At 41.6% G+C, this 15,586-nt stretch overlaps 1 protein-coding gene across 2 annotated transcripts in view; it reads left to right on the top strand.

Annotated features, from left to right (window-relative positions):
- LOC110530238 (integrin beta-1) overlaps positions 1-15,586 on the top strand; it is a 30,139-nt gene that overhangs the window by 8,873 nt on the left and 5,680 nt on the right. For both annotated transcript variants that reach the window (XM_021613136.3, XM_021613135.3), the window contains exons 2-12: positions 6,634-6,700; positions 7,150-7,235; positions 8,287-8,509; positions 8,817-8,987; positions 9,299-9,537; positions 12,463-12,618; positions 12,856-13,041; positions 13,153-13,293; positions 13,540-13,742; positions 13,966-14,204; positions 14,490-14,712. In XM_021613136.3, coding sequence (XP_021468811.1) covers positions 6,634-6,700; positions 7,150-7,235; positions 8,287-8,509; positions 8,817-8,987; positions 9,299-9,537; positions 12,463-12,618; positions 12,856-13,041; positions 13,153-13,293; positions 13,540-13,742; positions 13,966-14,204; positions 14,490-14,712 — 1,934 coding nt within the window. The remainder of the gene's footprint in view (positions 1-6,633; positions 6,701-7,149; positions 7,236-8,286; positions 8,510-8,816; positions 8,988-9,298; positions 9,538-12,462; positions 12,619-12,855; positions 13,042-13,152; positions 13,294-13,539; positions 13,743-13,965; positions 14,205-14,489; positions 14,713-15,586) is intronic.

Raw genomic sequence — 15,586 nt, 5'->3', positions numbered from 1 at the left:
CCACCGTTCCTAGGCCGTCATTGAAAATAAGAATGTGTTCTTAACTTACTTGCCTAGTTAAATAACGGTATTAAAAATAAAACAAATCGGCGCCCAAAAATACCGATTTCCGATTTTTATGAAAACTTGAAATTGGCCCTAATTAATCGGCCATTCCGATTAATCGGTCGACCTCTAGTTTAGACACACACAAAATGCCGGAAAATGTTGCTCAATTGGCAGCATTGTCTCTCTTAGCTGTGTTTGTCAGATTTCACAGTACCAGTTCTTCCATATAGCGTCCACATGCTTCCAAGCCGAACGAGTTCAGAAGAGTTTGTGCATATATTATGACATTTTGTGACTTGTGTTCTTTTTGCACATTGTTTTTTTTTTATCCTGGCTGTCCGGGCACACATGGAGGCAAGCTGAAGTCGGTAGTCGAAGTCTACGCTCCTTTGTCTGTAATTGGTCAACAGTAGGGATTCTTCAACAATCTTTGTCATTCAACCAGAGATGACTCATTTTCAAGCACATTTTTTAATTGAAAAATACTTCACCAAACATCTTAGTTAGATGTAAAATTGCATGACTAAGATCTCTTCTGCAAAAACGTCAAAATTAATGACAGATTTCTTGTATTAATTCTGACTAATTTGAGGAAGTTTATAGTGGCTACGGCGTCTCACAATGGGAAAAACAGTACTATTGCCGCTTCTTGTTTTTTCAAGTGAAGATCTTTTTAAGGGAGTATGCAAGCACGCTCGTTCGGTTCACCCTAGCAGAGTTTGGCTATGTGCCGGCCAAACTGACGAATGCTGATGCCTTTAGCCTAGGCTACCAGTGTTCTTTCTGGATAAAAAGGGGGCTTAGGTGCTCAGTGTGGCAGGGGGCATTGTGAAGGGTGCGGTCAGCCCATGTGCACGGCTGGATTTTAGTGGCCCCATCTTGGTGGTGTAGGTAGATTATTTTTTACATTTTTTTTAAGCCAATTTCCTGCAATTCTACAAATTTCTCCAAGGAGCTGAGAGAAAAAGTAATAGTTTTGAAACATTGGCCCTGGCCAAAAGTAGTGGTGCCATTTGGGATGTCTCCTAGATCAGTCAACCCCCTGCAATTTGGTGCTTTGTAGAGGATGATACCCTGAGCTGGAAACAAAGACTTTCTCTCTCTTACCCTCTCACTCACAAATATGGTTATCACTGAAGCTCTTTGGTGGAGATGGCCTGGCCAGTACCCCCACAGGACGTGTTACTTTTATATACCTTGACCCCCCCCCCCCCCCCCCCCTCTTACATTGTATCCTTCCTCTAAAATATATTAAATAAATACAAATCCTCATCAATTTACACACAATACCCCATAATGACAAAGCAAAAGCAGGTTGTTAGACATTTTTTTAAATTGATTAAAAATAAATAACGTACCTTATTTACATAAATATTCAGTCCCTTTGCTATGAGACTCGAAGTTGAGCTCAGAGGCACCCTGTTTCCATTGATCATCCTTGATGTTTCTACAACTTGATTGGAGTCCACCCATGGTAAATACAATTGATTGGATATGATTTGGAAAGGCACACCTGTCTATATAAGGTCGAAAGAATTGTCCGTAGACCTCAGAGACAGGATTGTGTCGAGGCACAGATCTGGGGAAGGGTACGAAAAAATGTCTGCAGCATTGAAGGTTCCCAAGAACAACGGTCTCCATCATTCTTAAATGGAATACGTTTGGAACCACCAAGACTCTTTTTAGAGCTGGCCTCCAGGCCAAACTGAGCAATCTGAGGAGAGGGGCCTTTTCCAGCTACAATAGTAATTTACATCATTAACAATGTCTACACTCTATTTCTGATCAATTTGATGTTATTTTAATGGACAATAAAATAGCCTTTCTTTCAAAACGAGGACATTTCTAAGTGACCCCAAACTTTTGAACAGTAGTGTATGTAAATATGATAGTTCCGTTTTTTTATATATATTTTTACATTTAAATTAGCAACATTTTCTAAAAATAGTTTTTGCTTTGTCATTATGGGGTATTTTGTGTAGATTTGAGGGGGGAAAACGATTTAATCAATTTTAGAATAAGGTTGTAATTTAATCATGTGGAAAAAGTTGAGTGGTCTGAATATTTTCTGAAGGCACTGTAGGCTAGGCTGTGTTCACGTACGCAAATGCCTGAGGTAGTTTGTGCATGCTTGTGTACAACTACATGTGGAGTCTGTTCCAGAGACACAACTTCCTCAAATCCTGCCCAAGCTGATCATTTTGTCAAGAAAATAAATACAGTACTGGGTGTACTTTTGAGATATTTCAGTGATATTTGTGAAGTGGGTAATGCTACAGTATAAGATACCCAATAAGGCTATTTCTGCTCTCTGACTCTCTTGAACCAAGTATTGTTGGCAAGGCGGACTCTCTCCGTCATTCTTTGTGTCTTTTACCGGGCTGAGAGAGGGAGAGAACTTGAGAGGTGCTGACTTCATAAGTGAGAAGAACTGGGCAGATTCCAGGCCGTCAGAGGAAATGTGTCACTGGGAGAGAGAGCGAGAAGGAGGAGGACTTTGGGGAGGCATGTAGCTGCCGGACCATATATGGGAGTAGAGGACTCACACCTCTCTGCTCTGTGTTAGGAAGCAGTGGTCTTGTCAAGCAATGTGTTCCAAATGCCACCCTATTCGCTATATAGTGCAATACTTTTGACTATAGTCCTATGGGGCCTGGTCAAAAGTAGGGCACTATATAGGGAAAAGGGTGCCATTTGGGATCCTGGGGTCTCGTTTATAAACCGTGTGAACACGCATGTTTTTCATGCAAAGTTGGCATTTATAAAAACTGAACTTGACGTGAAAATGTGCTCACCTTTCTACAAACTTGAGACCATGCGTACGCACAGTTTCTAGTGGTTGAAGTATTGCATTTAGGGATGCACGATATATCGGAATCGGACGATATTAGCTAAAGATGCCAACATCGGTATCAGCCGATGTCTAGTTTAACGCAGACATTAAAAACTGATGTCAAAGCTACCGTGCATTCCTATATAACGTAGGTACATTATGTAATAACGCCACGTACAATGTTTCTCTAGATGTGCAACACAGCATTCCTAACCTAGCCCACACAATGTCTGCTGTGTGGATCGAGCAGTCAAGAAGTCGAGCAGTCATTTGAAAGAGTAAGACAATTTCAGCGAGACAACTCAAAGGCGAAATCCATTAAAGGCAAGATGATGGAATTCATTGCCCTTAACAATCAACCGTTCTCTGTCGTGGGTGATCTTGACTTTTGCTGACTGGTCGGGCACCGGTACACACTACCAAGTGCGCTATTTTTCAGATGTTGCCCTACCGAAGTAACACAGTAATAGCGTCACTGCTATTAGCTTCACAACATACATACTATTGAACGCCGTTTGGGTCTTTGCGTGTCAAAAAATATACAGTAGCACTGTCAAAGCTGTACAAAGAGTCTGCAAACAAGCAAATACCGGCCACGAACGATGTGTTTACAATACCGCGTTGGTAATAAAGCATAATTTGTTCGGCTGAAACTTCTGGGGTAGCTAGCTTTAGCTTGGTACCTAGCTAGCACCAATACAACCAGATTGAAACAAAAATGGCCAGTAGAAACTGCAGTCATTTTCATGATTCTTAGCAATGATTTAGGAATCCTTGTGAGTAAGTAGTAGCTAGTTGTTTGCCTATTGAAATTGAACTTCAGTTCATGAAAATAAATAGCTAGCCAGCTACTTAACCATGTTGCCCAAAGCTAACATAATAAAATAGCTTAATCTGGCTAGTGAGGCCCGACCGGACCGAGTTATGTGTTGCAAAGCTAGCCACAATAAAGATAAGGCACAATAGTGGAATTTGCGGTTTGCCTTCTAAGTAAAAGTATGTAATTGACAGTGATGCAAATGAATACAAATAGTAGAATTATGCAATACTTTTATTTTGAAGGCTAACCCGCAAAGTCCACTGTGGCTAATCCTTATTGTGGCTAGCTTCACATAGATGGGTCTGACCACCATTAATCAAATAAGAACTGTCTTATAAATTAGGGTCCTTTTTAGATGACACCTAGCTATATAGTTAGCTAGCTAACTATAGCTACTGAAACAGATGTTGTGTTATTTGACACGCAACGACCCAAAGGGCGTTCCATAGAAATCCTTGTTGAGAATGAAATGACTCAACAATGAAACAGCACAGCAAGTAAGTGAAAGAAATAGGTTTTGATTATGTTTTACTGGTAATGGGGACATAACTTTGTTGTGTGTGAACTTTTTAACTAGGCAAGTCTGTTAAGAACAAATTCTTATTTACAATGACGGCCTGGACGACGCTGGGCAAATTGTGCGCCGCCCAATTGGACTCCCAATCACGGCCGGATGTGATACAGCCTGGATTCGAACCTGGGACTGTAGGGACGCCTCTTGCACGGAGATGCAGCGCCTTAGACCGCTATGTGTGTTAAGCATTCTAGTACAGTTAAATAGTTAAGAGGCCGCAAGATTTTTACATATCGGTATCGGGTTTTTTGGCAAGGAAAATATTGGGTATCGGCCAACTTGCCATATTGGTGCATTTCTAATTGCATTGCAAGTAGATAAGATGGACATGCTTATTCATAACTATGAACAGGTTCATAATAAGATGCAATCATTTGCCATTAGTGAGAGTAGAGAATGTATTTAATTGCATTTTAAAATAATTAGGAATAGGCCTCTATTTCCTAGGCTATTTATTTAATTTCCATGATCCATGCGTAATCAATTCCTCACTTTTTTCTGTGATGGTTTCATAGTCCCGAGGTAGCATATGCCTACAAGGATACCGTTCTTCCCATCGCTTGTATAATTGGATCCGCTTTACAGTACTAAATAGATAAGCCAGTTCATGTATTTTGCCATATGCCATCCGATCCGGGGCGCAGTTTATTGACGTGGAACAGACCGTTGTAGGTTACTTCTGTAGCTTAAGTCTGAATATTGTCATTCCAAATTTATCGAGTAGACTATTGCATTTTTACACATAATATTTTCATAACCATTGCAGAATAACTTCTTCGCCTTTTCTAACCACGATGGGTTCATATTCCCAAAGTAGTCATAGTCTACAACAAATCACCATGCACATCTCTCATTTATTTGGCCCTATTAGATACACTATTTTAAGTATTTACCTCTATGCATCAGAAAAGAAGTGTGGTTAATATAGCATACAGGTGAACAGACAGTTGATATTTAGTATTGAAGTGTGCATGGCTACCACTGTGAGTAGACATTGTTTCAGAATTCGCAGGCAGCGCGAGCATAGGTTGGAGAAAAAGTAAATGCTAAACATTAGGCCCTATTAATGGTCTGTTTACAGGTCCACAGCTATTTGCAATTGTTGTTCTTTCATAAACTTTTTGTCTAGGCTTATAGCAAATGTTTAACTTTCTGCCATCACCTCCAAAGACATTTGATCAAGTTCGTTATTGCTATTTCCTAATTCGAATACTTCCAAATTATACAGCAAATAAGGGCGTTGCTGTCATCATTAAAATAGTTTTTTAATGCTCGTTGACACTCGCACAGTTTCAGGACGGGTCTGATTTACAACGGGAAACGTGTATGTATGGCGTGCACCAATTTTAGAAATCTCTTTGTTTGTGTGCAGTCTTTTCAGGAATGGTGCACGCAGATATTTACTGTGAAATGTAGGCAGTGCAATGCTTACAGATCTTCTCTGTATCGGGGTTAGCCCAATATGAATGTTGGCCACCATGTTTCCAAGGTCTTGACACGAAAATGACATCAGAATTCAGCTGATTTACTTTTTCTTCTTCTCCTAACTAGTTTTTTGATGGGTTTTCTGTTCAGTGACAATGGTGGTAGTGTTCTGAGTGCTGCATTAGTTTCCTATTTATGTTAAAAATGATTAAGCTGCAGCAGCTCGAACAATGTCTTCCTTCAAGTGCTGACGAACACATTTAAAGCAAGGACTTTGACTCCTGTCCTCTGTGTATCTCTGGGGGTGTGTAGGTCCTTATCTGAAGATGACCGGACTAGATATTCCCATCCCTGATTACCTTCGGCGTGCTTAAACAGCAGCCGTCTATCCCTACATGAAATTAACTTGCTTTGTTCGTGTTGTGCTAAATGTTTTGCACACTTCTCAAAACACCCTCATGATAGAGGCCTAACAAAAAGTTAGATTTGGTCACATACAGGAAACGTATCTAGATGTTCTCACACTTAAAACCCTCCACCAAATGCTTTACCACAGCTTCATAACCACTGACATGCATATTCTACACTGCGACTTATAAAGAGGTCCTTTTGTACGGCTTGGAAGATGCCAGTATCGCGATTCTTGTTTAGTATCTTGGCAAGGAAACAAAACACGAAGCATATTTAACTTCTTTAGGAAAACAAACATTATGTTGTCATCCAGAGACTCATATATTTATTTTCCAAGCTGTAGCACACAATGTTTTACATACAGCAGGTATTAAGACCAGGGAGTATTTTTATACCTATATCGCGATATCTTTTCCGTTACAGCTCTTTGTGGCTTCTTGCTTTTAAAATATGATATGTGCTTCATTCAATCCATGTCCAGTAGATTGAATTAATCCACTGTCTGTTTTTGTCTCCTTTCAGATGGATGTGAAGCTACTTTCTATAGCAACATTATTAGGAATCCTATGTTTCTGCAGTGCACAGCAAGGTAAGGTCATTTGAGACACACACAAGACACACAATGTTCTACATCTTGCTGTTTTGTCTGCTCTATTGACTTATCTTTGTTGCTCTTTGATGCATATTCTTCAGATCATGATAGTGTGGCAGTTAATTTTAGGATTGCATTATGGTTTTACGAGACCAGTTATCCTAATGGGAGGATGTTGTGTATTCAAAAAATTGTCTACAGCTGCCTGGCTTTCAATGGAATATATTGGAAGAAGTGAAATAGCATGTTGAGCCAGCTAGAGGGGCAGCTTTAAATTTCTGCATCCCAAATGAACCCTATATACAATGTAGTGCACTACTTTTTGACCATAGTAGACCACCGTAGTGCACTAGACGGGGAATCGGGTGCCGTTTATGACGCAAACTTTCTGAATGCTGCCAAATAGTTGTGGCTGTTTCTTACAAAGTATTGCTTCTTCCTTTCAGAGGGCAGTGATTGCATCAAGGCAAATGCACAATCATGTGGGGAATGCATCCAGGTGGCAGAGAAATGTGGATGGTGTACAGACGCTGTAAGTGTGTCTTTTGATAGTTGTTTGAGTGCACACGCTCACAGGGGCAGAATGTTTCGACTTATCGAACGAGAAGCAGTTACCTCAACAGTGTTTGTATTTAGAGGTTAACAATGGCAGGGATATCATTCCAATACCAGTTAGAGAGCTTGCTGTGAAATGGTAGGGTGGGGGTGCAGGCAACTCAGAGTATTGTAATGCAGAGCCGTCGTGAGTCACGTTGCAGAACATAACTCACCCTGACGCTTCCTGTCATAGCCTGCCTGGGCCTGTGTCCCAAATGGCACCCTATTCCCTACATAGTGCACTACTTTTGACCTGAGCCTTATGGGGCCATGTCAAGTGTAGTGCACTATATAGGGAATAGGGTGCCATGTGGGATGCATACCTGTTCTTTATCAAAGGTCAACAATGCAGGCTGCTGAAGAACTTAGTGCAGTCGACCTGTTTACCAATCTCAATGAGCAACACCAAATGTCAGGTACCTCGTTCAACACTGATGAAACAGAAGCAAAAACTGACATCTTCAGCAATAATACCCATTATAAAATTATGTGTGATGGTTTGATTCAGAAAAATCCCCTTTTTAAGAATGACGCCAGACATAGTACTATTTTCATTCAGACTTGGCACATTGTCTTTGGCAAACCACTGCAGTACCTTGTGTGAAATTATGTGCATCCAATCTAAACTTTGCCTGTTCCCGATGGAGAATGGCCTATTTCTGTGTCCCAAATGGCACCCTATTCCCTACATAGGGCACTACTTTAGTCCAGAGTCCTACGGGCCATGGTCAAAAGTAGTGTACTATATAGGGTGCCATTAGGGACGCAGGGAAAGTGTTCAGATAGCTTGCACATGCAGGGTAACATTAAATAGCTAGAGGACAGAACTCATTAAAATCCAAACCTCCAGGGCATTTCTAGTCAAGGGCCAGTCTTGACAGGCATACCGTGTATTTTTGTATCTATGATAACTATTGTGAAAAGTTGATAAATAAAGTTTGGGTTATTTGTCATTGCTAATGAGGACGTGTTTTCTTTCTCTGCAGGACTTCCTGAAGCAGGGAGAGTCTAAGTCAGCTCGCTGTGATGAGCTGAAGTCCCTGATCACGAAGGGCTGCAGTAAGGCCAAGATCGAGAACCCCCGGGGCAGTATCTCCATTGACAAGGACAAGCCCGTCACCAACCGCAAGAAGGAGGTGGCCGAGAAGCTGAAGCCTGACCAGATCACTCAGATCCAGCCCCAGAAACTCAGTCTCAACCTCCGATCTGGTAAAGACTTAAATCTGATCCTATATCAGCACAGGTCAGGAGTTACCTTGTAGGTCATAATGAATAAGATTAGATGGACATTGAGGAACTGATCCTAGATCAGCAATCCTACTCTAATAAGAGGTTTTGTGAATACCGGCCCTGCCTCCTGCTAGGATATTAAATATTTCTTGAACTTTCCATTAACATGCAGTCATTGATGGCTATATCTAAATTGTCAGTCAGAATCCTGTTGCTGTTTGTATCATCCGGAATGATGAAGTCATCATGTTCTCTGAATCTGTTCCATTCTATTTCCACCATGCAGGTGAGGCCCAGACATTTAAGCTGAAGTTCAAGCGGGCAGAGGACTACCCCATCGACCTCTACTACTTGATGGACCTCTCTTTCTCCATGAAAGACGATTTGGAGAACGTCAAGAACCTGGGGACTGACCTGATGCGTGAGATGCAGGAGATCACGTCAGACTTCAGGATTGGTAAGACACATTCAACTTTAAAACGTTCAAAGTAAAACAACTCTTCGACCGACTATAAAAGGTCTTCTTTATACAGATAGGTAGTTAGTTGCTGGGCATCTCTGCCTGTCTGTAGACCAGCTACAGGGTTATAAGCCGGGGGACACCACTCCTCAATGTTTCTCTCCTGCCTCCCCCTGCCGCTAGCCTGTCTTTGGATGTTAGATCTTGGTTTACCAACTCCTGTCCTTCCTCCTTAGCTACAGCCAGATGCTACCCATTTCTGCCTCATCTGCCAGCTCTTTCTAAACCTTGACTGTTTTCCTAACCAGGTTTCGGCTCATTTGTGGAGAAGACTGTGATGCCCTACATCAGCACCACCCCAGCCAGGTTGTTGAACCCCTGCACGAGCAATGAGAACTGCACCAGCCCTTTCAGCTATAAGAACGTGCTCAAGTTGACCGAGAATGGGCAGCAGTTCAACAGCCTGGTCAGCAAGCAGCAGATCTCTGGAAACCTGGACTCCCCTGAGGGAGGCTTTGATGCCATCATGCAGGTGGCGGTCTGTGGGGTGAGTGACCTGGCCTGGGCTAAGTGTGCTAGTCTCCATTAAGGGCCTGCATTCATAAAGTGCAGAGTAGTACGACTGATCTAGGATCAATCAGTAGTACCACTGATCAAGATAAATAAGATTACATGGACAGGGGGGACCTGATCCTAGATCAGCACTTCTAATATAAGACTCTTTATACCAGCCCAGAAGTACAGGAATGTTCCAAATCGGCTAGAATGGTGAATGATTGAAATAATACCAACCAGTGGAAAGTACCCCAAAAAATAAAAAGTTTTCTGTTCATTCGACCAATCGGTTGGTTGAAAATATATTTCTCCATATATAGACACATCCTATGCATTTTAATCAAATCAACTATAGGCACCGAGCTTGTCTGATGCTTTAAGCAAACTGTTTGATTAAATAATTAAGACACACAAATGACTAACAGGAGTCCGACCGCAATTTATTTGATTGTGCTGGCCCTGGCTCAGACTGTGTTAAAACAAAACTGCGAGTGACTGTGACTAGCACCCGTTGTTTCTCTCTCCTCCCTGCTGTAGCGACCACCACAGAACACCAACAGTGTGTTCACACTGCCCGTGTTGCTGAAGCTGCAACATAATTGCAGCCATTTCTGACTTAAATGTTGTTACTGAAATCCCTCAATTTGTTTAGTTAAAACATTCCCTATTCCCTCAACTCTTGCTCTCTTCACATGACACATGTATGCATCACATGCATGTGACCAATAGGGCCTGACCTATAGCATATCATCAATTAATTGGTTATTACTAACTCTGAACACCGTAACCCGTGACAGCAAAATGGATGCAGAGGACGTGACAAATAAACTTGAAACTGGGGAATGTTTACTGGTTGCCCAGGAGGTAAAGGGGAAGTCAGATGTGTGGAACAAATTTGACTAGTTGTGGAAAATACTGGAGACCAAGAAAAACGTGAGGTGCAAGCGCTGCGTGCATTTTATGTTTGTCAAACGGGTGCTGTTAGATTACAATATAAATTTCCTGACTGTAAACATTAAATAAATACGCGTACCAGAGAGTCAGTTTTTTTTTTATAGCCTTTATTACAGCAAAGACTAAAGTTGCATTCATTCGTGAATGCTATTCCCGAAATGGAACGGTTTAGGCCTATTTATTGTTTACTCTAATTATTCAAATCATGAATGACTCCTATGCTGGGATAACATGAACTAATACATTATTGATTGATACAGTAGCCTACGTAAGTATTGAAATATAGGCCTAAGTAAGACTAAACAGGATGTGCTCTTAGGCCTACAGCTCAATGGTGGTTATACAAGGATACTATACTAAGCCTACCAATGAAAACATGATTTATTATTATTGTAATAATGATGATTATTATAATAATAATACAAAGATCAAGGAAAATTAAGGTCACTATTAGAAATACAAATCATTTAGAACAGTGTAAACAGTGTAAACAACACTGATAAATAATACCAGAGAGGCTGGTCTAATGGAAAACAAGTGTAAAGCCTTTATTACAGCATAACAAATATTAAAAACAGCTGAATTTGTGTACTTTATCTGACATGTTGTGGTTGCCTGAGGCTTGGTGCGCACAGAATCAGTAGGCTATTAATCACACAGGCATCAGGATCAGTCTTATTTCTATAGATGTGATGATTTATAAAGCCAGGCACATTAAACAGTTAGGCTATTGATTTATAGACCTAATTGGTTCCCTCTCCTCAATTTTCTTAAGACAATTAAGGCAAGGGCTGTTTTCGTCTCCTAACTTCGCTGCTGTCTCCCCCGCATTGTTCTCCACACCAATATGCTAGTTAACTTTGCTATTATGCATATTGCAACATGGTCTAGGAAAAGTCGTCAATTTAACAGTGCACTGTGTTTCAGAACCGCGGACAGCAACCACTAGCCAATGCGGGACAAAGCGCATTTGTTATAAAATATTATTTTTGCACCATTGTTTTTACATAATATAACCATATACAATTTCAGTAGCAAATGTCTTACACCGATGGACTGTGCCGTCCCCACGGCCACCACACTCCAAAAAGCAAGTTCTGCAGTCTCTAGTTTTGTCTAATCTTGATTATTGTCCAGTCGTGTGGTCCAGTGCTGCAAGGAAAGACCTAGTTAAGCTGCAGCTGGCCCAGAACAGAGCTGCACGTTTTGCTCTTATTTGTAATCAGAGGGCTTATAAATACTATGCATGCCAGTCTCTCTTGGCTAAGAGTTGAGGAGACTAACGTTTCTAATAAAAATAAGAAGTGATGCAATGTGTTGAAAATCCCAAATTGTTTGCATAGTCAACTTACACACTTATCCCACCAGACAAGCCACCAGGGGTCTTTTCATAGTCTCCAAGTCCAGAACAAATTCAAGAAAACGTACAATATTATATTATTATTGCATGGAACTTCTATCTCATATTGCTCAAATAAACAGCCAACCTGGTTTCAAAAAACAGATAAAGCAACACCTCGCAGCATAACGCCTCTCCCCTATTTGACCTAGATAGTTTGTGTATGCATTGATATGTAGGCTATGTGTGCCTTTTAAAAAATGTATGTAGTTCTGTCCTTGAGCTGTTCTTGTCTAATGATGTTCTGTATTATGTTTCATGTTTTGTGTGGACTCCAGGAAGAGTAGCTGCTGCTTTTGCAACAGCTATTGGGGATCGTAATAAAATACCAAATACCAATGGATCAGTCCATCAGACAGGTGTCTTATACACCATGATTTGTTTATAAACATTTTGCTACTGCCTGACTAAAAGAACAGCTTATCAACCAAACAATCGACTAGTCGACTAAATTGGTTTAGCCCTAGTGCAAAGCATTGCAACAAAGAATTTTGATATATTTTGGAGAATTAATTTTTCGAGAGCTCTAATTGGTTGAATTTGTTTCTGTCCATCCCCCTGCAGGATGCCATTGGCTGGAGGAACGTCACTCGTCTGCTGGTGTTCTCCACTGACGCTGGGTTCCACTTTGCTGGAGACGGCAAACTGGGCGGCATCGTTCTGCCCAACGATGGAAAGTGTCATCTGGAAAACAACATGTACACCATGAGCCATTACTACGTATGTGTTTCTCTGTATACTATATACTCTATACCTTCCAGACATTTTGTATTGCATTTGTTGCATTAGAGTGTGCTTATTTTGTGTGCTCAACTCACAAAATGGATTTCCATGTGAACGGACAATAAGGTTATCATATATGGTATAACATGCTGTTTGACTGGCTGATGTCTCTGTGGTATAGATCGTTGATGTTTGTTTTGACATTTTCATCTTGCATTTCTTTTCAATTAATAGGACTATCCCTCCATTGCCCATTTGGTCCAGAAACTGAGCGACAACAACATTCAGACAATTTTTGCAGTTACTGAGGAATTCCAGCCGGTTTACAAGGAACTGAAGAATCTCATCCCCAAGTCAGCAGTAGGAACCCTGTCCTCCAACTCCAGCAACGTCATCAAGCTCATTATCGATTCTTACAATGTGAGTTTAACCCCCTCGCTTTGACACCAGCTTTGAATGGGAAAGGCTGTTTTACTTTTTACCAGGTTTTTTCTATTGACACATTTGGTTAACATTCTTTGTGTTTGGTAGTCTCTTTCATCTGAAGTCATTCTGGAGAACAACAAGGTGCCTGAAGGTGTGTCCATAAAATACAAGTCCATCTGCAAGAATGGTGTGGTTGGTACGGGAGAGAACGGAAGAAAATGCTCTAACATCTCCATTGGAGATGAGGTAAGTGAGCGAGCACTTCCTGTCCTTGGTGGTCTGGTCTCTATTGAAATAGCGATGGAGAATTTATATTTGTCAATGTAATACATCTAGAAAAATGTGTAAACCATCCAAGACATTTTTAGGAGGTTACTATTGGAAAAACAAGAGGGAATATATTTGACCGTTACTCAACGTTTCAGCTCAGAGGTCTTTCTCAAGACCAGTATCCAGGAGCTTACTAATGCCTTCTATCATCCTATCTCCTAGGTGTCCTTTGACATTACCATCGAGTCCCAGAAGTGTCCATCTCAAGGAAAGTCAGAGACCATTAGGATCAAGCCGCTGGGTTTCAATGAGGATGTGGAGATCGTCCTCAACTTCATCTGCGAATGTGAATGTTCCAAAGGCGGAGAACCTCTCAGCAAGATCTGCCACAATGGCAACGGGACCTTTGAGTGTGGAGCCTGCAGGTAGGCACAACATAACACTGATTTGGGTTCTGATTTTCAGGTGTGAATTACCATAATGTTCTTCTGAAACTATACGGGTCATATTCACTAGGATCCAAACGGTAGAAAAAGGACCAAAAGGGACTACATGAACTTATCCAATAAGAAATGCTTGTTTTTGTTTTCCACAGTGACATTTTTTGCTTCCATGTGCACTAATGAATACGATCTTGCTTTGGTTCAGGTGCAACGAAGGACGTATCGGCAGACTGTGTGAGTGCAGCACAGACGAGGTGAGGACAGACGACCTGGACGGTAACTGTCGGAAGGACAACGGTACAGACATCTGCAGCAACAACGGAGACTGTGTGTGTGGAACTTGTGAGTGTAAGAAGAGGGAGAACCCAGAGGAACGGTACAGCGGGAAATTCTGCGACTGTGACAACTTCAACTGTGACCGCTCCAACAACAAACTCTGTGGAGGTAGGACGTGTGGCTGGCCCTCTTTGTTTGACTGTATGCAAGTTTTCGTAGACCTATTGTATTCATTCAACACTGCTGCATACATCTAGAGAATAAAATACTGAAAGAACGTGTTTTTAAAATGTACAGCATATCATGAATCGTCCATTTTCTCCACCTCTTTCCTCAGCCATGGCTTAACCTACTGAAAGAAAATGTTTGATTGGATGATTCTTCAAAATGGATAGCTGTGTTGTGCAGGCCTAGCATAGATTCAATCTCTTATTTTCTCCTCTCCTCTACTAGGACATGGGCGTTGTGAGTGCAGGGTGTGTATCTGCGATGCCAACTACACAGGCAGCGCCTGCGACTGTTCCCTGGACACCTCCACCTGCCTGGCAGCCAACAAGCAGATATGTAATGGCCGGGGCACCTGCGAGTGTGGCGTCTGCAAATGCACCAACCCCAAGTTCCAGGGCCCCACCTGTGAGATCTGCCCCACCTGCCCCGGAGTCTGCGCTGAGCACAAGTGAGTCCCTGTTCAGGGTGTTAACCATAGACAACATCGTCTCTTTATCTCTGTTATTACCCACCCACAATGCTGACAGGGAGTTGTGGATTTGTACAGTGCCTTTGGAAGGATTCAGACCCATTGACTTTTTCCACATTTTGTAACATTACAGCCTTATTCTAAAATGTATTAAATAAAAATAATTCCTCAATCTACACACAATACCCCATAATGACAAAACAAAAACTGTTTTTTAGCTTATTTACATAAGTATTCAATCCCTTTGCTAGGAGACTTGAAATGTTGTTTCTACAACTTCATTGGAGTCTACCTGTGGTAAATTAAATTGATTGGACATGGTTTGGAAAGGCACACACCTGTCTATATAAGGTCCCACCGTTGACAGTGCATGTCAGAACAAAAACCAAGCCTTGAAGTCAAAGGAATTGTCCGTAGAGACAGGATTGTGTCAATGCACAGATCTGGGGAAGGGTACCAAAACATTTCTGCAGTATTGAAGGTCCCCAAGAACACAGTGGCCTCCATCATTCTTAAATGGAAGATGTTTGGAACCACCAAGGCTCTCGGGGAGAGAAGGGCCTTGGTCAGGGAGGTGACCAAGAATCCGAGTTCCTCTGGAGATGGGAGAATGTTCCAGAAGGACAACCATCTCTGCAGCACTCCACCAATCAGGCCTTTATGGTAGAGTGGCCAGACGGAAGTCACTCCTCAGTAAAAGGCACATGACAGTCCGCTTCGAGTTTGCCAAAAGGCACCTAGACTGACCATGAGAAAGAAGGTTCTCTGGTCTAATGAAACCAAGATTGAACTCTTTGGCCTGAATGCCAAGCGTCACGTCTGGAGGAAACCTGGCACCATCCCTACGGTGAAG

Source organism: Oncorhynchus mykiss, chromosome 8, assembly GCF_057628025.1.
Source record: "Oncorhynchus mykiss isolate SJ-2025 chromosome 8, ASM5762802v1, whole genome shotgun sequence".
Lineage (NCBI taxonomy): Eukaryota > Metazoa > Chordata > Actinopteri > Salmoniformes > Salmonidae > Oncorhynchus > Oncorhynchus mykiss.
Note: the sequence above shows the minus strand (reverse complement) of the source record. Positions and strands in the feature narration are given on the sequence as shown.